Genomic DNA, 25,624 nt, shown 5'->3' with positions numbered 1-25,624 from the left:
ATTCACACAGATCATAGAAAAAGACTCAGAGCATCACATCTACCAACTTCCTCCTTAAAGGCCAACATTACTACCAACATTACTTTAAGGATTCATTATATATAGATATGGAATGCCTTATGGAATGGTTATTTTTGCTGGTTCTAGCGAGGTATGGAAAGACTTAAGTCCCCCTTATTTTTAAAGGCCTTTGATGCAGTCTGAAATCTCAACACAATAGCCTTGTTACAGACCCTCTGCAGGCCCGGGGGAGATTGGGTGGATCCTATATGAATGTGAACAGTTCTGTTTCGTTTTGAGGTCGTATTGCAAATTATGTTACATGCAAGGAAATCCCAAAATTGATTTTCTGGGGAGATAGCTCCTCTCTCTCTCAATATTCAAAAGGCTTTATTGGCATGTGAAATGTACATTTACATTGCCCATAATGTCTCCAGGCACCTTATTATTCTCTCTCTCTCTCTCTCTCTCTCTCTCTCTTTCTCTCTCTCTCTCTCTCTCTTGCTGCCTCAGTGGTCCAATAGGACAGCATTCATCCATGCTGTGGCATAGATTGCGGCTTCTTCTACCTCCACCAACATGCCTTATTTAAAAGCCCAAGAGTATTGTGGACTTAGTATTCTTGTCATGCCAACACCAGCTAAAAGCTCCTGCACTGTACTTGCCAGTGCAGGATGGGTGTGGATGGGTATTCCATCCAGGATCCTGGCCTTTCCACTTCGGGCCACACAGCGGTTCCTCTGCACCCCTGGACTGGGCTTACTGGTCCCCGCCTGACTGCTGCTGAGGCGTGCTGGTCAGATGGGCTACCACAAACATTTACTCTTTCTCCAGCAGACATAAATGGACTCACTCCCTTCCATCGTAGTGTTCTGCATTCCTTGTCTGTGTTCTACTTCTCCAGTCCTGACTTACTGACAATTCCATTTGTCAGTAAGTCATTGCTCAGTAACCGGACATGTACAGTTTGTGGTTAAATAGTCCTTAATCCTGCTTTTGTAATTGTTCATGGTGATTTGGTATTCCAGTTTAAGGTGATCCTGTAGCTTACACCAAGATGAGGGTGCAAAAGATTTAAAAGCACTTTCACCGAACGTAGTGCGCGTCAGAGGAACGTTATACATAATAAAACTGCTAGACAGAGTGATACGAGTACTGTTAGTTCTAGGAGCCAGTAGAGAACACAAATAAGGAGGTAGTTCGTGCAAAATTGCCTTATAAAGAAACATATACCAGTGTTCCATTCTACCGTTGTAATGTTCCTGTTCAGTGCTGCCCTGCAGAGCCAGACTCTTTCCCCTGCCAGCATGGGGTCCAGCCTGCAGAAGGTAGGTGTGGTCAAGCAAGGCCACCCTCTGAGAACACCAGCAGTCAGCCAGGCTGGGCGAGATCACCGGTGTACGCCCTGTGGGAGCGCTGGAGAAGCTGGTGGAGGAGGGGCTCATGGCCATGCAGAACCTCCTAGAAGATTGAAAAAGCCTTCTTGGTTTCTTATTAGTGCGCCGATCACTCAATTGGAGGTGATGCTGCAACACCAAGTCAATCAGACATGGAATAGTGACCTAGCCTAACCTATTGCTTTCATCCCAAATGAACAAAGCCGTGGTCTTTTTTGTGAAGGAAGCAGTACATGTTTGTCTGGCAATGTTTTGTTCAGGGATATGTGCGATGGAAAAAGTAACTATAAATTACATGTCCACTCAAGTTTCCCTGATATTAAAGGCATCCACTAAAATAATTATTTCGGCCTTTTATTCCCAATAAACATTTGAAGCAGGAACAATTTGGCAGAATCGCAAGTGCTTTCACTTTGATAAGTGATAATAAAGGGGCATATAACTAGGAGATCAGAAAGAACAGCATAATTAACACTGTCAACAATGTAGCCGGTGATTACACCAAGTGTTGATGCTGGGTGCAATTTAAACTGGCCAAAGTAATTAATTAGACTCCCAATCATTAGTCAGGCAACCCTGCAAAGCAATATTCATACAATTAGTCAAAGTAAAGGATCACTTTAATGACAATTTAAAGGGTAACATCTGTCTCCCAAGATGCAAAGAATTCATCGACTTGACGTAGGCTATTGGACGAGAATAAGCTTTTGTCTTAAAAAACAGTAAAATAAGTTCTAAAAGACTTTTGTCCGAGTTTCTTTGGAAGAAACCTTTACTAATGGAGAATGAGATGTCTTGGAAGGGCCCACTCTGCCTTGTGGCAGTGACATAAATCTTAGTAATCGAAGTCTGAGGGGTTTACACCAGCTGGATATCGAAAGAGGAACAGCATACTATAGTGAAGAGGATTCATGGGGCTGGTGAACAGATACATCACACAATTTGATCCTATTTACGTTGTAGATTGCCCTTTTTCACACCTGTTCATAGAACACCTTATGCTGTCCGATTTCTATAACATGAGAGATTGAGTTTACTGTTGACTGAAGGAAATGTGTCATGGACACTCACAGCATCTGCTGGGAAATGATATATGTATTGCATACATGCACAGACTGTCACACATACACCTGTACACACACAGTACCTACAGTATATACACACACTGTCACACACGTGCACACACGGTACCTAGAGTACATGCACTGTCACACAAACACACACACACACACACACACACACACACACACACACACACACACACACACACACACACACACACACAGAGTAGCTACAGTACACACACACAGTTCCTACAGTACATGCACAGATTGTCACACATTCACATGCACACTGCCCATCTTCCAACAAACCTGTAGAACATAATATGTGCTTTAAGGGGGAAGCAACCTTATCAACATGGAGTCGTTAACAGTCGCCCACAATCAATTTCTGGAACTGGAATTCTGTCCATTGGCTGACAGATTCAATGTGTTGCCCGGGTGTTAATGGAGCCAGTAGTTGCTCGTCTTCAAATTGAGTATACTTACTATAAAACGGGGGACAAACTCAAAGCTTCTGTCTGGCACCAACGCAGGCACTGCTTATATTCCCTGTGTGCTCGTTTGTGAAATGTGTTTGACCTGTGTTAAACACGGGTCGTGTTCACAAGCTACCTAGCCATGTTCCTGCGCTACCGTGCCATGCTCCTGTCCCAGAGTTGCCCACCCACACCCTGAAGGGTGGTCCATCGCAGCCTGTTGTGTCCTGCTCCCAGTAGATTCAGGATGTCTGCCTGATTTTCTGCAATTGGGTTCGCGCCCTTGCACCTATAAGTCTCTCTCTCTCTCTCTCTCTCTCTCTCTCTCTCCCTTATCTAAAGTCCATATCGTCTGTTCTTCAATTTAACAGGTCATTCAATCCAACAACTTTAAAATGAAGACAAAAAAAGGTAAATTAACATTTTGTCCATGACAGAAAAGGTCAGATGTCTGCTTATATTACTTAAAAACATATTTTTTTAACCTTTTATTAATACAAGTTATTGTTCACATCTCTAATGGCTGATTAGAGTATGTTTCGAGCATGGATTTTGCATTTTGCATTTTGCATTTTGCAACACCTTTAACAAAGCCTACCAACACCACGTTAATAATGCATGTTATGATCTGCCCTACGGCTCTGAAACCACCTTGTTAGTTTGGGCCTTCATTTTGGAGACCTGCCCATGGCTTCATTGACAACATAGCCATGTTTCTCATTCAATTTCACAGGCAGTATCGGTTACAGGCAGTCATAATGAGATTTGACTTGGACTAAGAAAATGAGAATCTGGGCCTGATTACATGTAAATACGATCCCTTCCCATCCTGAAGACCCGACTCCTCAGGGAACGCCTCATAAGCTGACTCGTGCACTTTTTCCTCTATGATTATTTAGCGCCCAGATAATGCTTTGTTGATCCCAATGGGAAATGCTAGGTCCTCGGCAGCAGGTTCAGGACACTAGTAGAATGGCTAAAGAGAGCCAGCTGCTGTGAAGAATGGCCACCTGTGAGGACGGCACTCCGGATGATGAGCAGTCCCTAGAAGGTTCTTTGGTGAGCTGTGCCATGCTTGTGAATTGTGTTTTCCTCCATGCCTCATTTCTTGATACAAACACAGGAAACCAGCAGACCTGGCCATGTCCTTGAACGTTGAACCAAACGGGTATGTTTCTTGGGACAGATAGGCTGACTGGCTGTGTTTCTGTCACATTAGTGGCACATGTTTTCAGTGGCTGTGCCAGATATTGTGGCCGGGGCTCTCTCTATATGGCAGCCCATCAAGTATGTGTAAAGTGTGACGTCAATCACTCTCACTGTTAAAATTAAAACCATCGGCAAACAGACAGATGGCTGACTAATGAGCAAACCGTTGAAGAGACGGGGCCAGTGATGTTTTTCTTTTTTACAACCCCCACAACCCAAGATAGTTGGGAATGAATCAATATCTATTCAAGCAGTGACATGCGACACTATTTGGATGTACGACCACATTAATGTGTTACTCACACATGACCTCTTTTGCCAAGTTTCTGCAATTCAGTGTCATTCGATGTAAACATGTTGGAAAACAAGCTGTCGGAATTCAATCAACACAATTTCTTTACAGGAGGGAAGGGAAGTTTATGGACAAAAAGTGAAGAAAATAATTTGTCTGGTCCTTGGTACTATTTTGAGAGACAGATACACTTTAAATTGTAAGTGAATCACAAAAGTAGATTTGGCAATACGCAGGAAGGTAGATGTACAATAAGGCCTTTATGGATATTGCCCTGGCAGATTATTTACTTATGATGTAGTCCAGAGTTAACAGTTGCAAAATCAAAACTTAATGTATCTTCTTGATGGTCTCTGCCCATCTCATGCGCCATAACCTAGGATTGTTCCTACACGCCTCAGCGATGTTTATGTCCGTAGGCTTATGTGTAATCATCACACGGTAGTTTGTCTGTGTCAGTGGGCGTGTGGGTTTTGCCAAGGTAAAACTGAATTATACGACTCCCCAGGCATGTTTCAGAGTTTCCTACCATCATCTTCAAGACCATCTGTAGTCACAGTTGAAAACAGGAATGTCATCTTTGTATCTCATTAATCATATATCGTTCATTGTTTCTGGTCATTAGGCAACATATTCGGCTATGTTTCTTTAATTGCCTTTTGCCAAATTTTGAGTCAAAACTGCTCCAACATCTTCTTGATCTCTTCCCCTCTTCTCTGTACATGTATACAGAGTCATTAATATACCAGTTAACAAAATCTAAAAAGGTATCTGGCCCAGAGCCAGGGCCGGCAAACATGTCGTGGTGCCTTCACACAAACCCTGGAATGTCATCCTGCTGCAGTATGGATGTGTTGTGGGTGTAAGAACATAGACATGAACATTTGTATAAAGTAGTGCTAAAAATGTATAATTTAATAAAATTGTAGAGCAATTACCCTTGACAATATGCTCGAATTGCAACCAACTGCATTATTTTGCATATTTTGCATATTTTGCATTGATATTTGCATTCAAGCTTCCGAGGTATTAATTTGACGGTCAATATTATTTGTAAGAGTCACCCGTCAATCAACTAGTCCATTAATTATTTAATTAATAATGCATTGCTTAACGGAGACTATAAATACGCTACAAAGCTGTGTGCCTTATTGTCAGAAGCAGCACATTCGACGTATTTGTTTAAAGAAAGCAAGTTGTTATTTTTTCGTTACTGTATTAAAAAGCTATTTATTATTATGTAATATGACTAAGCTTTGTATAATAACATTTTATGAATCTTAACTTTGTTTTTAAATTACGATTAGAAAGTCGTAAACATGACGAAACTGCCATTTCACAACGACGACGCGTTTACTTAAATTCCAAGATGGCTACTCCTAGCATCCAGCGTTTTGTTTTATGAAAGAAGCCAACAACCCAATGGATTATTGTCTTTTTTGGAGTATAGATAATAGATAATTTCTGTACAAAACAAATCCAGGTTACTGCGGTGTCTTGTTTGTGAGTTTAATTTCACTAACGGGGATGTATGCTCGAGGAAAGGGAAAGAAGAAGCACAACAACAAAGCGGTGAAGGATGTGAGTGACAGCGATAAGTACGCCGACCTCTTGGTGTTCGGCTATGCCTGCAAGGTCTTCCGAGACGACGAAAGGGCTCTCTTCCACGAACATGGCAAACACCTCATTCCATGGATGGGGGACAAGAAGATCACTATTGATAGGTCGGTTGAACAAACTTAAAAGGAATCGTTATTAACCACATCTGTCCCATTGCCTATTGAAGGGACTGTCTGGAGTCGGTTTTGCAGAAGCAGAAGCCAGAAGCCAATGTTTCTTCCTGACTACTAATGTGTCTTTGGATCTATGAACTACAAATGAATTGTAGTTTCTTTAATGCCAAGATGCGAATCTCTGCCAATTATTGCAATCCTGCTGCCTATCACGATATATGTATTTGTATTCATGGGAAATTCAGACCAGAGACAGCACTCAAGTTGCTTAGCATTTATAACCCTCAAGGCAAACCATGTCAACCTTGAAGTGGACTGCGTCTTGGCATGCAGGAAAGAATTTTCTCTGGAAAGCTAAGACCCAGGCAATCAATATGATGAATATGGATATGGAATAACAATAAAAAATATGATGAAGTAATTCTTTCCAATTGACTTATTGTTGTAAGTCCAACAGTACAAAGCTGTCATGATATGTTGCCATGGCAATGCCCACCAAACCAGAGCAAATTCTGCTCAACCTGACCTAAATCTCTTGTAGCCCGAGTTAAAAGGAAAACATAAACTCTTGTGTAAAAGCTCAGTCTGTCATTCCCAAATGCTTTCTTGTCTCTTAACAGAATATTGCTTCGGATTCACAAAAGCAATATCTTGTGAGATTTCAATGCACACTAATCTGCATGCTTTTTAAGAGAACTGCAAAGTTGGGCATTCATTTGAACGCTGAATGATTGTGACTTACTGACCGATCAGCCTTTTCCATATGTATACGATCAAACCCTCTTTGGTCTGCGTTCACCGTGCTCCTGTTTTTATTTGTGCAGCCTATGTATGTATGTCTTTATCACATAACCCAGTTCTTCCCCCAGCAAGGGAGGCAAAGGGGTCCCGCCAGACCCCCAATGCCCAACAGCAGCACCCCCCCATTTCTTTGTCTCCACGAAGAAACTTCAACTGAGCGGTGGCGTAGAGGAACGAACGCAGGGAAATGTCCTCCGTTTGGGTTCTTACGGATAGGTATTTATGTGCCCGGGTTTGTGTGAATGTAACTTTCTTTGCAGATTTACAAGTGATGATGAGCTTTACAGGGGGGATTGAACCCTGTAAGGTAAGAGGAGAGCTGTTTTCTCTTTTTTCTTTTTGTTTTCTTTTTGGTTCCGGTTTTCTGGTTTGTAGGAATTGCAAAAAAAAAATCAAACTTTGCTAGATAACTTGCTAATGATTGTTCAAAGTAGGCTTAAGCTGTTTAGAAAGTTTCCAATACGTCAGTGCCTCACACAAGCACACCCCATAACAGGATGGGGTAGCAGCACTTATATTCCTCTTTCAATCATTCTTGTTAATCTTTATGTATCAGAACAACTCTTGGTTTTAAATCCCTCCTACCCTTTCCTTCCCTCCCCACTCCTCCCCTTATTGTCTCTGACTGCCAAGTAGTTTGTTGTGTGCGTGCGCATGTGTGTGGGAGTGTGGTTGTGCGCCCTAGCGTGCGTGTGTGTGTGTGTGTGGGAGTGTTTTAAATCCCACGTTTTCCTCCGCCTGTCTAACCTTCCCGTTGGTCCAACAGATACGATGGACGTGGTCACGTGCATGACCTCTCAGAGTATGACAGCGGGTCGTGGAACACGTCCTACCAGCTGTCGGAGGAGGAGGCCCGCATCGAGACGCTGTGCGACGAGGAGCGCTACCTGGCCATGCACACGGACCTGCTAGAGGAGGAGGCCAGACAAGGTGAGCCGCCGCTCCGTCCCTCGGGCCCCGGCCATCCATAGGGCTGCTCCATCCCCAGAGACCAGCCCTCTGCACGTCTTGTAGGGCTGTCAGGTTCTTGTCGGTTGGTTGGTCGATATGCACTTGTTCAACCACATTCTCATTGGTCGGACAGCCGCTGGTGTTACTTTTATAAGGAAATATAAGCTTCTTAATCCATTATGTTCGGGGGCAGGAGGGACATATGCAGACCGGTGTATTTTATTTTTGATGATGGGCTATATTGTGTTAGACACAACATTAATTATGAATACAAATGATAGTCTCGGTTCCGGTTCTCTGTTATAATAATCCTATTGTTTAATAAAGACTAGATACTATTGACTTCTAAGACAGGAGATCAAAACACCCCGGGTTTCACGCCCAATTTCAGGATGACTGCCCTTCTACTTACTGTGCACAACACAAGACTACAAACAAATATAAACCATGTCAAATAAGCTTGTGGTTAAGAAAAAGAAGACAAAAGGTGTGTTGGCTTGTTATAATTTTTTCATGTTGTTTGCGATACAACTTTCCTGTTTAATGCCTGAAAGGCTTTGAGTATGAACGTATCAGACATGGCCCCTTGGCCCACATCCCAGTGTCTTCCATTGGGACCCATTATATCCGACACAGAACAGAGCCTAAATCTAATCTTCAGACGTCTTGTCTTTCTTGTACGTGACGCTGCCCGGCGCAGTGCTCCATGAATTATTGAAGCTCTGCTTCAAGTCGGACTCGGACCATGAGTGGATCTGAAACCCACTGACTTCCTCCAAACAGCACTTGTGTGATATTTATGCTACCAGGTTGAATAGAGTGCACTGTGGCAAATGAAGTTAATGTGATGATTTTTTATCAACCTATCGATTGGTCGTGGAGTTGGTCGAATTTCAGTCTAGCAAGATGTCCTTGGGTTGACTACAGCCCTAATGTCTTGGTTGTCTGGCCCGGACTGCCTGGTTCCACTGTCCATTCTCGCGTTGTGTAATCGGCTGTATTTGAAGGAGTGGGACTGCATATAGTTAATCACAATATGATAATGGTCACCTGTGTGTGGCGCTTATCGGGACATATTGTCATTCTCCTCACAATTTTTCTGCCTGAAGTTGATTTTTTTTTCAGTGACACAAATTTTTCAATCGGAAATGATTAAGCACTGCACATTTAACGACTGACGTGTGCTGATATTCTCTCGGCTGTCACACATAAAAAACGCGTCCTTCTGGGAATACAAATCTGCAGCCTGACAACAGACAGCAGTGTTGTGCTCTCAAGGGTGTATTCTCCCATGATGGTTTGATACCATCACAAAGTAAACAAACAAACCTGGATGCCGCACAGCTCGCCACTGTTATGTGTGAAAGAAGGTGTAAAAAACTGAAACGAAGAGTATGGTGGCAACCTCCATCTTAAAAGTCCACCCTCACCACTTGTCTTTGATGACTTATTGGCATCGTGCACCTTGCTGTTGTTGGGGTGCAATGCACAATGCTAACGTTAGTTGTGAAAGTACAAAGTCACTTTCAAAAAAAGCCCAGCTGGTGGTTCTGCAACAGGCCGTTCACGATCACAAAGGGATTGGCGTAGATGATCTTCCCTCTGCTGACGGAAATCTGAAACTTGAATTAGCCTAAGCTGCCCCACTGAATTCCTCTTTCTATTCAGAGGGCCATTTCTAAGGCATTATCCAGGTTATGTTTTTCATATAGTGTAACACAGCCTCAAGGCTTCTGGGAAAATAAGCATACTATATATTTTAGGTCAACACGTGTAAACACATAGGTTTATTGTTTATTTTCATAGGATTTCTGAAAGGCTGTTCATTATATAACCAGTGAAACTCAAAGATCTCAAGTCTTATCCATGGTATGCAGATGAGTTAGCGAAGGCCAGGCTGTGTCTCCGAGCAAATATTGCATTCTAAAAATACAAAGGTCTGCTCGACACCTTCTTAAAAGAATCATTTTGCAAACCTTTCATTTAAGTGCTTGAATGATGGATGCCCTCTAGGCTCCTGAATGTGTTGATTGACATTGTTATTCATCAAGCTGTTGTTTTGTTGTTTTGTTGTTTTGGCTGATACTCTCATAGTGTCTGGGTTTGTCTGTTAATAACACTACATTTACCAATCAGTTGTGTCTTATTTAATGATTGAGGGGCCAGGCCTTGTCTGTGGAGGATTTTACAAAACATATGAATATAAAGCAGCCTAACAGAGTTTTTTGGTCTACCGATGCCACTCCATATTTAAATGTCAATACTTAAACACAAGCAAGGATCCCTGGCAGAGAGTTGCTCAAGCCAGACTGGTTTATTTTATTGATTGCTAGAAATTGCCTTTGTGTAAAATGTCTATAGGAAAATAAACCGATAAAGTTCAAACTGTCAAAAAATACATTATTCCAGGCTGTTTTTTTATAAATACAATTCTTTAAAAGGTTTTGTCCAGGCATAAGAAACTCGATTTAGTTGGAAATGACTCCTCTTGCCTCCGTTCATTATAATGAGAACATGCACTCCTAAACCACAGGCCTAAATTGCATTCATTGTAGTAGGAAGCCAATGTTTTAAGTGAAATATGCCATCTGAGGCCAAAACGCACAGGATGGAATGAGATTGCTGTTGATTTGTGCGATATTCAGGGACTGCTTTTACAAGTAGTGTAAACTTGTACACACACTCACACACACACACACACACACACACACACACACACACACACACACACACACACACACACACACACACACACACACACACACACACACACACACACACACACACACAGTCCATAGGCTTGTTTGCCCTTGAATTGGGAGGCCTGGCCCCTCACTCAGGCTATTACCCATCTGTCCACAGAAGAGCCATCACAGAAATATTAATAATATTGATGGCGTGCTTGGGGATTTGCACCCTTGTGTCTTTAATCATTATAAAAGTTAGTGTTGAATGTCAATGGGAAAGAGGTGTTGGGGACAGGTCACTTTAGTAATTTCTTTTCAGTCTTCTGGCCAATTCAATAGTCAATCGTACATCAGCAGAAATTCCACATAGAGTTTAACTCTTTTTGGCAATACATAGAATGCATCTTTACTAAACCAACATACAGCTAAACTGCAATACATCATAATTCGACGTACAGCGAATTCAGACCCCCAATTTTCTGGTACGTTTAGAGTGGGGATTACTCCATAAAATTGCCTATGAAAAGCACAAGTGAAGGATCGAAGCATTACTGGCAGAGCAGGTACGGGCAGCAGAGCGGAAGCCGGACAAAAACACTCAAGCTGGCGCCGCGCTAGGAGCCTATGGAGCTCTGTCAGATGAGGCAATCATTGCAGCGGTCACTGGCACACCATCCGCGACAGAAGAACGTCTTCTTTTGTTTAATAACGCGTTTGACCATAGTGTTTATCGTCGTGCTGCGTCTTATCGAATAAGACGGTAAACCGAGGACCTGACTCTCTGTGGTGACCGACGACCCATGGCACTCATCGCAACAGCAGGGGTGCTAACCCCGCTGCCCTGGCCAAATTCCAACCCGGCTCTTGTACCAACATGGCTCCCCAGATCATCCCCGGTTACATTCTCCGCACCTCTCCACTCTGACACCCAATGTGTGGCTGTCCCGACCCGTCCCCGCCACACACACACACACACACACACACACACACACACACACACACACACACACACACACACACACACACACACACACACACACACACACACACACACACACACACACACACTGTAAAGGGGTTTGGGTACCTTGAGAAGCGCTATGTAATGCAATCAATTATTATTATTATCGAATGCTAAATTCAAGGCTGCTAATAATGGTTATTTTTGACTCATTAATCTGCTGGTCTATTGATAAATGTTTTGATTATTGAGTATTATTAACAGCCGTAGCATGTGTTACCAGAGCCCAAAGTGATGCATTGAACTGGCTTGCTTATCCTGTGCACCACATGAAGTGTGTTGGCTGCACAGTTGGCTCACGCCATAAGGTCATGCGTTCAAACCCCGCTGGGACCATTCTGTGAGGAGTTTGGATGTTCTCCCTGTGTTCACATTGGTTTGCAATTTCCTCCCACGCCAAAAGACCTTTCACGGCCCTAGGCACCCGCAGTAAATCTGCAGTCTGTGGCAGGCTCCGCACTGCGGCTGCCCTCCGCTCCTTGTGCTGCTGCCGAGGGGTTAAGAGCCCAGATCTAGGGCCGGCTCCCAAAGCCTACTTTCAAGGTTCGGATAACCGATTTCCCAAACCAATATTTTAATCCCCGGAGCAAAAAAAATAGAAAGTAGTAAATCATAGCGCGTTTCTTCCCCTGCTTAGCTTGCGGAGGCCACTGCCTCCAAGTTTTTATCAACTGATCTTTTTTCCTGTCTACACTCTTCCTTAAGAACGCAAAGATCAAAACTAGACCATCACGTAGGATTGACGCGCGGCTATCTCATCCACTCGGTCCAAGCTGGACGCGGTTCTGGTGGAGCTTTGATGTATCTTAAAAGTTAATAATTAACTTGGTGAACTCGACTAAAGCGTTCTCAGACTGAGAGATGTCTCGTGCCCTTAAAAATGTTTTTTTTTTTTTTTTATCAATGGGGTACTACTGGGATATTTGGATGAAATGTATCTCCTACCTGCGGTTCGCGAATATGCAATAGGCCTGGAAAATATAGGCTTGATTTTTCTTCTTCTTGATGTTGCAGAGGAAGAGTACAAGCGTCTGAGCGAGGCCCTGGCTGATGAAGGCACCTACACCGCCGTGGGATTCAAATACACCGCTGACTACTACGACCCCTCTCAGCCCACCGAGGAGGAGGAGGCCAACAGAGAGGCTGGTGAGGATACACGCATGCACACACACCGCACGCATACAGAAGCACATACTGGCACACAGACTGACACACGCATGCTCATCAGTCAGCTTTATTGTCAATTCCAAAATATGTGCAATAAGGAGAAAATTCCAAATTATAAAATGAGGTACAATAGAATTAAGTCATTTCTCCAAGAAATAATTCTAAATAGTGCAATGTTAAGACAAAACGGTATATATACAATAAAGTAAAAAAAAAAAGAAGTAAAAAAATTATTTTACTCTCTGAATCATCGAGTCAAGAGAACAAGCCAGACGTCTCTCTCATGCTCCTCTCTCCTCCACCTCCCCCTCCTGGTTTTCGTATGGGTGTCCGTCAGAAGAAGCAGAGCAGGATGAAGACGAGGAGCCCTTCGTAGCGCCGGCCGGTCTCACCATCCCCCCCGACGTGGAGCTGGTGAGTGACCACCGTATTCACGTAGGTCTTATGGCTCTGCGTCGTGGCAGAGTGGATACATTTTCAGTTGATCTAAACGACCAATCAGCGTACCCCTTCTCCAGGCATCTACCTTGATGATGACGGGAGTTATTGTCTGTTAAGAGTGTTCCCGGCTAGGGGGTGTGGCCTGCGAGGCCATACGCCCTAGCCCTTTGAGACTTAAACTGTGGTTAAGAGCTACAGAAACCAAAAGGGCTGATTTATAAAGGAAATGGGGGATTAGCAGCAAAGTGATGCTTTGGCTGCCTGACAATAAAAGCAAAGTTAAGAGCCTACTTTAGACTTGAGACTTATGAGGGGGCCTTTTACATTATGGATGACATTTTATAGATGCAATGAGGCCAGTTGAAATGAATGAATTGTGAAGGTCTTTGAGACTGTGATGTAAACACAGTAATGCTCATTGTATTTAATAAACGGAGGACTTGAAATGGAGTGCAGTGTGGGGATGAGGTTTATTATGCTGCGCAATGTCTGCCAGCGAGTCTGCAGGGACCAGTGTTTGATCCCCTTTCTTTCTTGTTGCATGTGTGACTCATACGCCATTACATATGATGCGGGGTTGTTAAAGCTAAGAGCATTTGAGATTGTGGGTACTTACTCTGGTTATAGGCTTTTCCGGATTCCCAAGCCTCATCTCTAACCGTTTGGACGCAAACACACTGCTCACTTTATTTTTTTATCAATCACTTAACCACTACAGAGATGCACCATTCATGGATCTAAGCATATGCTTTGAAGTGCAGTGTTTTTAAACGTGTATATCTACATTGTCTTGGGGATTCAAAGCCCTCCCACGTCACTGTGGCTTGTGACTGGAGCTGATTGTCATCTGTCTCACAGGCAGCCTAGGTTAATCACAGACACTGGATAACAGGTGTGGGCTGTAGCAGTTACAGCCAATTAGAATCCCTTTCCCCAGTTCCTATGGAAAAGTTTGACGGTGGTCAAACTGATCACACCAACCCGAACCGTTTAATGATATAAAGGTGTTGGAGAAAGGTCTGCCCTATCGCTTCTGGTAGCAGATCAAGCAGTGCAGCCTACACAGTTTTGTGTTTAAAAATGCTTACATTTCTTTTACTCGAGGACCACAAAAAGACACACACAGACTCACTAATACAAGCTAAGTACAAAGGTGACGGGTTTGTTTGTGCAATCTTGTGTTGTATGATTTAGTTCACGCTTCGCAGGTTTTTATATTTGAGATATTCTTTCTTTTAATCTACCGGTTATTATTTAGGCCAGTCGCCCCTGCTTGGGTCTGTTGGTTGATGCAGTGTTGGGCTTGCATCACACTCATCACACACAGCGCCCCCCCCCCCCCCCCCCCCTCCCAGGGATCCTTGTGTTCAACAGCTACACGGCCATGTCGGCCCCCGTCCACCACCACTCGCTTATGCGTGAGATGAAACCTGGGCCTTTTTCATCGCTACATGGTCTCTGATCATGTACTGCATGTTCAGGGTTTCCCGCAGCACTTTACAGCTTAAGCGGCTGCCTAAGCAACACAGGCCTGCCGCCTTAACTTTTTTTTTTGTGAATATTATACAAAGTATATAATAATCTAAACTTCATTCACTCTCTCTGGGCCCTAGTTAGATGGTCTAAAACGCAGACGTCAAGGTGCAAAGTCAAAGTACTTTGTGCGCGGTTCTACAGCGCTGTTGCTATTATGACGGCGAGATAAATGAGCTTTGTGCCCGACGCAAATCTAAAAAGGGTTGGGCGGAAACCTGTTGGTGTGTTTTGGGCGTAACGTGCAATAAACCTGCCATCCCCTTTTAAGACCCAGCGCATTTGACTTGGCGAGTTGATATTTTGACAGCGCGTTTGCAATCTCCGCTGAGACAGATGCATGACCACATGAATTTCAAACTTCAAATGGTTCAGTTTATGGCCAAATAATAGGCATAATTCTCACATGGAATAGCGTTTTCTTCTTCAACTTCAGAAACACTGATTTGTCATGTAAATTGCGGCAAAGACAACTTAAAACATATATGATATGCGGACGCGGCCCTCGATGGCCGTAACTGTGGGTCTATTTAATGATATGCGGCAATACATTAACAAACATCGTTTGTTACCAGTATTGTATACGTTATCGACTTGTGTTCATAATATGCATACCCCCTGTTAATATACATCGCCATGGACTGTATGCGTTACGTGTTTAGTTTGCATGTGTTTAAACAGATGGGTGCGCACACACACGCGGACCAAGCATCACCCGCATTCATTCATTCTTTTAAACACTCGCGGTAAAACTGTGTTTTCTCACGATCAAATACTCATCAATCCTAAAAGTAATGGGCTTGTACACGATGTCTGTGTCAAGAACATATGTGTTTGCTGTACGGTGTTTGCAGATGCATTGATTTAAAAGTACAACTTAACGCTGTATCAGCTGTTCTTTCCCAAATAATTTAACCAACCATTTACCCTAAAATTTGATTTTGTTTTGGAAGCCTGGAATATACTTTGCTCGAATGTATTATTGTTATTGTTATTATTATTATTATTATTATTATTATTATTATTGTTTTAACGCATGCCATAGCCTACTATACTTCATTCATGTTCATTCATGCAGCCCTATTGAAAAAAATGTTTCCACAATCCACACGCTATTTCTATGCAGTTTCACACGTATGAACAATCTTTGACATCATAATATTTAAATCAGGTTAATAGTTTGCATGTTTGTGCTGTGTATAGCCTATGTGTGTGTAAGCGTAGGCTATGTTGTAGTTCCGACCTGCCATGGCACGTCAAAATAGCAACAACAACTGCGCTATCCGCTATAGACCAGGTATTTTTCGGTCAGTGGCGCAATTGCATTGACGCATTTTTTAGATCACTAAAATAGCACCAAGTATCATTTGCGCCGGAACACGCCCCTGCTTTTCGCCGACACGCCTGGCACCAAGTGTAGTGGCGCCTGGTTGCTGCGGGGGGAAATCAGCTTTGCGCCGGGTGTAAACTAGCAACGACACATGCGTCGGTGTAGAGAGTCAATTGCGCCGGGCGCAAGATAGGGCCCTCTCTGTATAGATCAGGCTGCTGGGCAACAGTCTAACAGCCTGCATGAAAATAAGCATAAATGGTCCACCTGTGAAAGAGTGCAGTGCACCCCACCCCACCACCCCCCCCCCCCCACCACCACCACCACCACCTTAACTAATGGTGCCTTCTATTTGTCCACCTGACTCGATCTGCAAGTCGGATTTCCGAGTTACGAACCGGAAGTTGCAAATAGCACGCCCCCGAGGTCGGAAAAACGACTCGTCAACTCGTCTGAACTCAGAGGACCCCGAGTTCAGTAACAAAGATGGCTACTCCGAGCATCACATGTAAAAACATTGTGGTTTTCTACTATTTTAAGCACTTGTGTTTTTGTTGTAACCAAATGAAGAAGTCGTACACATAGCACTGTATACTGTTACCTATAGGCATGTCGTTACAGTCTTATTATGTGTTAAATACCGCCTATTTTGTAGCTTGTGCAGCTGAAATTGGCTAGAGACGCTCCATGTTGCTATGACAACAATGCCGATTCTTGAGCAGAAAGCAGAGCTCCGACTCGTCTTGTTGTGTGCCAAATAGAACGAAAAACCCGGGGTCACTCGTTTTACGAGACGGATGTGACGTCACACCCGAGCTGCAAGTCGCGATTACGAGACAAATAGAAGGCACCATAACACATTTTCTGCGGGAAACCCTGATGTCCCATGAGTTACTGTGGGGAACCAACGGGCTTCAGACACCATTGAAGGCCAGACATGAATGCGATGTGTTTAAACATTAACGTCTCTCGTGCTAGTTTTTCTACCCTTAATGAGAATGTTTTTATAGTCCGCATTAATGTCATGGAGGGTTCTTATCAAACATTCTGTAGCATTTCCTCAAAAGCTTTGATCCCTGTTCTGTATTATTGGAAAGATGGTGTGTTGGCCGATTTTCATGGTAGAAGTAGTATCAGTCACCCAATAACTTTTAGCTTTTCCTCATTTTATGAAAGGTTTGATAGATGATAGATTTCATGACGATAGTCCACTGCTGTCTGTATCAGCAGCCTATCTCGTCTTCTTTTTCAAACTATATTCAAACATGACTAGAGCCCTTGATCCCTTCTCCTGTCTCGAAGGGCTTCACATTCCCTTAACATAATCCTAAACCCCTTGAGGGAAATAAAAAACTCCTGAATCCTAAAGATGAAACCTTGAGAAGGAACACACAGGAGAGATTCCTCCTCCCAGGGACCCTTGGAAGCAAAATGGGCTCCAAAATGTGCAAACACAGAATGGTAGCATAATAAGCTAAGTAATGCAGTTCAAAATCATCATTCATGACTGGATGTGAGCTGGTCTGTTTACCCCGCTCACTAAAAGAGTGATCCAAGGCTTGATTTCGAGGCGGTTGTTGTTTGTGGCTTTACGTTGTGCCTGGTTCCGAACCCTGATTCCCAGCCCATTTTTTTAAAAACGTTTTTTGTGATTCAGGACAGTTGTCGGATGCTTGAGTGAAACTCGACTCTGAGTGATTTTCCACCGAGCCAATCAGCATCTTGTAGTGAGGACTTGGGAGAAGGTGTGGCTGTAGTGAGCTTCAGAATACAACTCTGATTCCTGATGTGAAACGCTTGGATTCTGCCTTTTTGAAGTACCTCTAATATACGGTTTCTGCTATTGAAGCAGCTTTGATGAAACCTCCAGAAGTATCCACTACAAAATCAACAAGATTTCAGTAATTATTTGAATTATTTGCCTGAATTATTTCTATTCCCTCTCTGAGACCGAACCGCTCATTTTTCTATCATAGTTCGACTTTCTAATCAGGTCATGTTTCCGCCACTTTGACTTTTGTGGCTTCATAAGTGACTTTTGACAAAACCTTCCAGAAACATACACCACAAAATCCCAAACCCTTTTGTTGTTGTTGTTGATGTCGTCGTCGTCGTTGTTTTTTTGTCATTTTCGCTCTGCAGCCAGCGACCAGCAAGACCCACGCCATCATCGAGCGGACGGCCAACTTCGTGTCCCAGCAGGGCGCCCAGTTCGAGATCGTGCTGAAGGCCAAGCAGTCGGGCAACTCCCAGTTCGACTTCCTGCGCTTCGACCACTACCTCAACCCGTACTACAGGCACATCTTGCGGGCCATGAAGGAGGGCCGCTACACTGCCACCGCCGACAAGCCCGAGCCGGACCAGGGTTAGTGGGGTACCGCTAGCTTTCAGAGATACACTTCAACATTGCTATGAACGCGGTCATGTGACTGGCCATGTGGTTCCCCCGAGGCCGCGTTATACCGGGAATATTAATTATCAATCAATTGCGGAGGGAAACATTTCAAATGATATCATTCCTGCGAAAGTTGGCTCCAACCAAGCACCTAGTTGAACTGGATGTCACGTTTGATCTTTGAGAGTTTTAGAGAAGGAAAAGAGTGTACAATAATCCTGATAGTGGAATCTGAAAAATGTAACCAATTAAATGAAGGGAATTTACATCCACATATGCGTGTTTTTTTTTTATACGCCTTTTGTTCAAAGGTTTACAATTAGTTTCATTGAATTAACGACCATGCAACCTGTTGAAGACGAAGGAATGCTATAATATGTTGTGTGAGGTATGATAATTGTTTGGCTGGTTTTGTGTTGTTTATCAGCACCATTAAAAACCATCCGCTCAACAGATCGTATAAAAAAAGCCTTTTATACGAATGGAAATGATTGCGTCCACGATACACAAACATGTTTAATCTACAACGTCAATGGTGAAGGCTGAACGTCCGCCTCTTCCCTGCAGACTCGTCGGACGACTCGGACGCAGACGGCGACGGCAGCTACCTGCACCCCAGCCTGTTCGCCCCAAAGAAGAACGCCCGCCTGGCCGAGATCATGAAGGTACAGCGCACACACACACACACACACGAGCACAGACACCCACACAGACACACACACAGGCGTACATCTCACACACAGATGTACATCTCACATACACAGACACAGACACACAGACACAAAACACATCTCATACACACACACACATATCACACATACCCACACAGTGTTTATTTATTTTCTCTTTCCGCGGGCCTGCTGACGAGGCAACAACTGGCCATACAATTTTTTTTTGGATTATTATTATTTTTTTAAAGTTCGGAAAAAAAAACGTCATTAAAACGGCCAACTTTTTGAAGAGTGTGCATTGTACTGAGACGGACGCGGCTGTATCTTTTTCCTGGAGTAATATTGGGCCATTCCATTATCGTGTCCACACTCTATTACTCAAGTCCACCTGTCTTAACGGGGGAGCTGGGCTCTCTCCGCCAGCAGGCTGAGGGTGTGGTGTGTAGGGGGGGTGGGGGGATTCTGTAGTCCTCGCAGAGAAATCGAATCGGCTCGGTTCGCTAACACGCGCTCCATAACAATTATCGGCCACGCACCGAGGCTGTCCCCTCTCGGAGTCAGCGGCGCACATATCTCTCCATCGCAGTTCGACTTTGAGTTGTGTTTCTGTTCCGTCTCCTTGATATGTATTTATTTAAATTTTTATTATTTTCTTTTGAATAGTAATATTATTCCGTGTCATTTTCGGTTAACATCTTTTTGGGTCAACCTTGACCTTCAATTGTTTTATAATATACATTATACAATCTAGTGTTTCCTCCATCCTGAGGGCCGTGGGGGGGGCGTTGTCATGGCTAGCGCCGTTGTCATGGCTTCAGGAACGGCGACTGTTCGTCATTGAGTCGCCTTGCCGGTTTCTCAGCCTCTACAGGTCATGGACCCCGATCACCCGCTGGCGGCGCTCGTACGCAGAGCCAAGCTGGAGAGCAACGGTGGCTACGCCATCGCCAAACCTAGCGAAGTCCTGGAGCCGCCACCGGCAAGCACGCCCCCACCGGCACAGTACGCCGCTGACCGTGAGTTAGATCTCCTCGCCCCGCCTCTCTTCGCCTCTCCTCTCCTTTCTTCACCTTTCCTCTCCTTTCCTCACCTAGCCTCTCCTCTCTCCTCTCTTCGCCTCCCCTCTCATCTCCTCTGTTCTCACCTCCCCTCTCTCCTCTCCTTTCCCCACCTCTCCTCTCTTCTCACCTCTTCTCTCCTCTCCTCACATCTCTTCTCCTCTCTTCTCGCCTCTCCTCTCCTCATATCTCCTGTCCTTTCTTCTCGCCTCTTCTCTCCTCCCCTAGCCTCTCCTCTCCTTTCCACACCTCTCCTCTCCTTTCCACACCTCTCCTCTCCTTTCCTCTCCTCTCCCCTCTTCTCGCCTCTCCTCTGGCTTCGCCTCTCCTCACCTCGCCTCTCCTCCTATTCTCTCTTCTTGCCTCTCCTCTCCTCACCTTTCCGCTCCTTTCTCTGAGCGCTAGTTTATAGAGCAGCTGTTGAAGTCAATACCTTGGGAGACATCCATATTGGCTCTGAAAGGGCAGGATTAATCTTCTCGTAGTTTTGGGACCGATTCCTTTTCTCTTTTGCTTTTTCCACTGTTCCCCTTGGATTGGATGTGACAGTTTTATTTGTTTACAACTGACAAATAAAACCTTTTCTTTTCCCGGCAATGGGACAAGACTTGTCTGTGAAATGGCCTAAAGTTTGGATCATAAGACTATACTACTATCAAATCGCAGACAGCTGTTTTATAGAAGTCAGGAAATTGAAAATAAAAAAGTAAATGATTGGAACGTCCCCAATACAGATTTGTACTGCAGTGTCTTGTCGTGTTTCTGCATCACCTGGCCTGTTTCAGTGGCAAAACGCAAGGCCCAGCACATTTTCTGTCATCTACTACAATGGGGGTCCGAGGTACCAGGGAAGTCCCATCACTGTCAATCTGTGTTTGCCTCGAGTGTGTAGTGTGGTCCCCAACCGAGCTGTTTAGCATTTGTCCATGACTAAACAAAGATAACACTATTCTCAGGAGAAAGAATGCGAGCCCGGTAAAATCCTCAGTATAAAAGGTATAAAACAAACAACGCGGGGAGCTACTGCAAGCGCTACTATCTGCTAACAGCACTTTGCTAGGTAACCAGGGCTTGTGTCAACAACAGAGCGGGATTAAGTGGCCAATGTTGTTAACCCCACTGCCCGGGTGACAAGAACGCGGAGTGAAGAGGCATGTGTCATAGCGTTGTCTTGTTACGATCTCTAATCATCCATTCGTCACACCTCCAACCGGCCCAGGTTTCATCTCCGACATTTGACAGTTACTTTTTTATCCTTTGCTCCTTCACTCTTTCCCTCTTCCTTCTCTTCCTCTCGCTTTCTTTTCCTCTTTCTTTCTTTTTCCATTTGTCTTTTTTTTTTTGCGCGTACGTGTGCCTGCCTACATGAGACACGTAGCAGAGCCTCGGACAAGGGAAGCTGGCAGAGACTTTCTCTCTCAACCTCTCGACAAGCTGTGCGAGATAATGGAGTAATCTGTGTCCCTGGTCGACAGCACCGTTTAATAAGGTCCTTGGCCATCAGTCTCTCTGCGGGGGGGCCCATCTGCGCCGCGATGGGTTCGTGGATAGGCGGCGTCGCTCCCCACTTGTGCTGTTTTTGTGGTCAGCGGTGCGGTCGGCTACAATGTTCTGGCTCCTCCCAGCAGGCGTCCTGCCCTACAACGCGACCTTGAACCAGAGCCGGCGCAAGGAAAGCCCAAGTAGAAGGAGGGGCTGAACTCTCCACGTGATAGAGGAGAGGATTCCTCCTCCAATCACGTGCATTCGATGAATGAACCAACGCTTGTAATGTCCCACGTCTCGTAGTGTCTGCCCTCAGGTCCTTTGGCAGAGTAGCATGCTAACAAAACGAGACAGTGTTATTTTCATGCTGCATATGGAAAGTCGTTTTCTATTTTGCTAAGAATAATGAAGTGCATAATGGCTTGGCATTTAACTAAGAAAAAAACGTTCTAAGTGTCGTTGGCAGAAATGAATCGATGCTGAGCAGATAAAAGTTACTTGACGGCAAAGCGTCCCTTCAGCCTTCTAGTGTAGAGTAATTCAGTATCAATTAGGTGGCTCTCACTGATGTGTGGGGGAATTTGGAAGGAAACAGGGTTTGTGATGTCGCACAAACTTCAAACTTCTTTATGTCATGTTAATAGGATTCATTATCAAAGCTTTTGAATTCCTCAGATACAAATGGTACTGTGACATGCGTATGAGAACATGAACATGATATGTTTTATCCTTTCTGCCTTGTCGCAGAACAAAGCAACATCTTTGCATCAATAATAAATAGATCAAAGCTACTTGTATATTTCCCCTTGTGAAGTGATAAAGGTGACTGTGACTTGTAATCACTTGTTATCAGAAGTCTCTTTGTTATTTTGAACGGCTACAAAGAGTTGTCATACATTCCGTCAGAACCTCAGGTTTTAATGATGTGGGAAATTTAATAAGGGCTTATAAAGTTAAGCCCTATTTTTCCAACCAATCTGTTGTGTGGTTGGAGCTTCTGGACTGATGATATTTTAATATAGCAGACGTAATAATAATAATAATAGTAGTAAGTCTAATCTGAGTGGCACTAGGAATGATTATAAACGTCGTCCATCATAATTATATAATAATCTTAAAAGACACCAATTAGATCATGATAAAAAGCATGGTGTAATAATCAGAACAAGATTTGTTCATTAATATGACCGCCTGTCGCCATTACAAGGAGTCCAAATGCTTTTTGTTTCTGGACCAGGTTATTTCTGCCCTTCTATTTGCATGCCTTCAAAATTAATTTGTGAATTGAATCCCAGACATTTGCTAACAAAGCAAGCAACTAGCTTCTTCTGTGTTGATCAATTTGCGTTTGTAATATATATTATTTTAAGAACGCTGCTAATTCATTCTACGGGAGAAATACCGCAAAAACGATCGTGTTGATTTGTGAATCAATTATTCATCGACAGAAACCGACACGCTCTGCTTGTGATGGGCATTTGCCATAATTTGACAATTTACAGATTCAATTATTGAACGACCAATTTGAAAAAATAACCAATAGATCCATGCACAATGAAGGCAATCCAAAGTCACTGCGTTGGCTCTGAGCTGATCTGCGTCTCATGAAAGCTGTGCTCTTCAAAGATGAGCTGACAGTGGTGGAGTGCTTACCGCTCCACTGTGTCGGCCCACAACAACACTCCAAGTCCCTTCCACCGCTGCATTAAAGGTCCCATGGCATGCCACCAGGTGTGGTGTGTAGCCGTTACAAGATGTTTTGAAAATCTGTCTGTTATGACATCACAAGTGGGCGTGTCCCCCTAGATGTGTGCTGGATAGATCAGTCTACCAGCCTAACCAGTGGTCTGTAGCAAACGTTGCTCATCTATCCGTCACACATCTAGGTGGTGTGTGTGTGCATCAGTATGTGTGTGTCTGTGGGTGTGCATCAAGATGTGTCTCTGTGCGTGTTTGTGTGTCAAACCTGTGTGTGTGTGTGTGTGTGTGTGTGTGTGTGTGTGTGTGTGTGTGTGTGTGTGTGTGTGTGTGTGTGTGTGTGTGTGTGTGTGTGTGTGTGTGTGTGTGTGTGTGTGTGTGTGTGTGTGTGTCACGCTAAAGTCTGAGGGGCTGAGTTATGTAAATGTTTTTGGGCTAAAACTGTCACCACTGACTGGAACCTTGTGGGAGAGGTTTCCCCACATGGAAACACTCGAGTCACTTTTGGACACCTTCTCTCCTTCCATCTTGTCAACTGAGGGGATGACAATGATGACAGCTATTATACACAGCTGGATTATGGAGTCAAAGTTCTCTTTTGACTCCATAATCCAGCTGTGTATAAATAACTCTTTTATTTTGGAAATATTCCCTTGATTTCTTGAGTTGATATGGTAGTAAATGCTAATTGGTGTGTGTGTGTGTGTGTGTGAGAGAGAGGAGGGGGTGGGGGAGGGAACTAAATTGTTGACGGAGCACATTAGCGTGCAGGTGTTGCGCTTTAGCAACACCTGTCACTTGCAATAATCACCAGAATTGATCGACCATCCAAATAATCATGACTCGCTGCTCGGGTCTCCAAGAGAATCTCTCCTGCTATTTTCTTAAAGTTGCGCTACATCCCAAAACGTAAATCGAATGCAGCTTTAACTCCTCCTACTGAGTCCCTGTCGTTGTTTCCCCTCCGCAGCCACCATGTACTACGGTTACTACATGCTGCCCGACGGAACCTACTGCCTGGCCCCGCCCCCTCCGCCCGGTATCGACGCCAGCACCTACTACGCCAACACGCCCCCGGGTGCCATGGCTCCGCCCACCGGCGCCGAGGACCTGCTGCCACCGGGGACCGCGCTTCCACCGGCCCCCGACCCCGGCCCCCCGGCCCATACGGTGTCCGCACCGCCCGCCCTCGTCGCAAACCCCGTCCCGGGTCCCGCCCTGGGTCCCGCGCCGGTCGCCGTCGCCCCCCCGCCCGCCCTCGTCCCCCCGCCCGCCCTCGTCCCGGAAGTCAGGTGGGTGACGACCCAGGATGCTGGTTCTTATTTGAGCTTTTGAGTTCTACGCCTTTTAATTGCAGGAAACATAGGGAGTTGAAGCAGAGAGGTTCAAACTGTTGCTCTTCTTCCAGCTCATCTCTCTCTCTCTCTGTCTCTGTCTCTGTCTCTCTCTCTCTCTCGCATCACCTTTAACCTAAATTTAAGTACTGTACTACCTTACAGCCGGGCTAGTTTAGCAAAAACAATATTGGATCTGTGTTTGCGGCGGTACACTGGAGACCTGTAACATTTTATGCTGTCTGCAATATGCAACTTGTCATTTTGATGTAGGTTCTTTGGATTCCGTGGCAGTGCTTATTAGGCCTGTCAACGAGAAAAAAACAAATAAGGGGTGTTGAGTTGCTGTCAACTTGACGAAAGGAAATAGTCGTCGTGGGCAGGAAAAAGTGTTGTAAATAGAGCAATTTTCCTATTAACCTTTTGGGGAACCGGGGGTACAGTTCTACCTATTTGCTGGTCTTTCGCAAATGCATCGCAATATATTGGCGGTTGGGGGCAGAAATGGAAGCCTTTAACCTTGAAATAATGTGTGGCCGCTCTCAATTCATCTTTTGGGAATGAGTAGGGAACACTATCCAATTTGGCCGGCTATAAGAGCAGCTGGGATTTAAATAGATTCATGAATATAGATGATGTGATGGCGTCCGTTCACGCCTCTTTTGGTATACGTTGGTGCACAACAATTGTGCGTTCCCATTGATCCCCCAAGTGTGCATTCATAAATGACATGAAGCAGCATGCCGTTGAATGATTTCATGAATATATATTGCCATCGGTAAAGATGGGGTTTGGTGCATCAGTGTTTAACTATTCATCTGTAATATTCATCTGTTTTTCTTTCTTGTGGAGGAGAAATTCCCTTCTTTGTAAAAGGAATC

General features: G+C 44.3%; 1 protein-coding gene across 2 annotated transcripts in view; it reads left to right on the top strand.

Annotated features, from left to right (window-relative positions):
* Positions 1-5,817: 5,817 nt before the first annotated feature.
* The window catches only part of sfswap (splicing factor SWAP), a 76,741-nt gene continuing 56,934 nt past the window's right edge, over positions 5,818-25,624 (top strand). Inside the window, exons 1-8 of one of the 2 annotated variants that reach the window (XM_084486709.1) lie at positions 5,818-6,162; positions 7,739-7,902; positions 12,646-12,777; positions 13,139-13,212; positions 18,245-18,467; positions 19,065-19,162; positions 20,031-20,184; positions 24,380-24,701. In XM_084486709.1, the coding sequence (XP_084342835.1) occupies positions 5,966-6,162; positions 7,739-7,902; positions 12,646-12,777; positions 13,139-13,212; positions 18,245-18,467; positions 19,065-19,162; positions 20,031-20,184; positions 24,380-24,701 (1,364 nt within the window). In that variant the 5' untranslated portion in view covers positions 5,818-5,965. Of the gene's footprint in view, positions 6,163-7,738; positions 7,903-12,645; positions 12,778-13,135; positions 13,213-18,244; positions 18,468-19,064; positions 19,163-20,030; positions 20,185-24,379; positions 24,702-25,624 lie in introns of both variants that reach the window. The other variant, XM_084486708.1, reaches the window with a different exon arrangement.

The sequence above is a fragment of the Micromesistius poutassou genome, assembly GCF_964030765.1.
Source record: "Micromesistius poutassou genome assembly, chromosome: 22".
Classification (NCBI taxonomy): domain Eukaryota; kingdom Metazoa; phylum Chordata; class Actinopteri; order Gadiformes; family Gadidae; genus Micromesistius; species Micromesistius poutassou.
The sequence above is the reverse complement of the archived record's forward strand: the minus strand, read 5'-3'. Positions and strand labels throughout refer to the sequence as shown.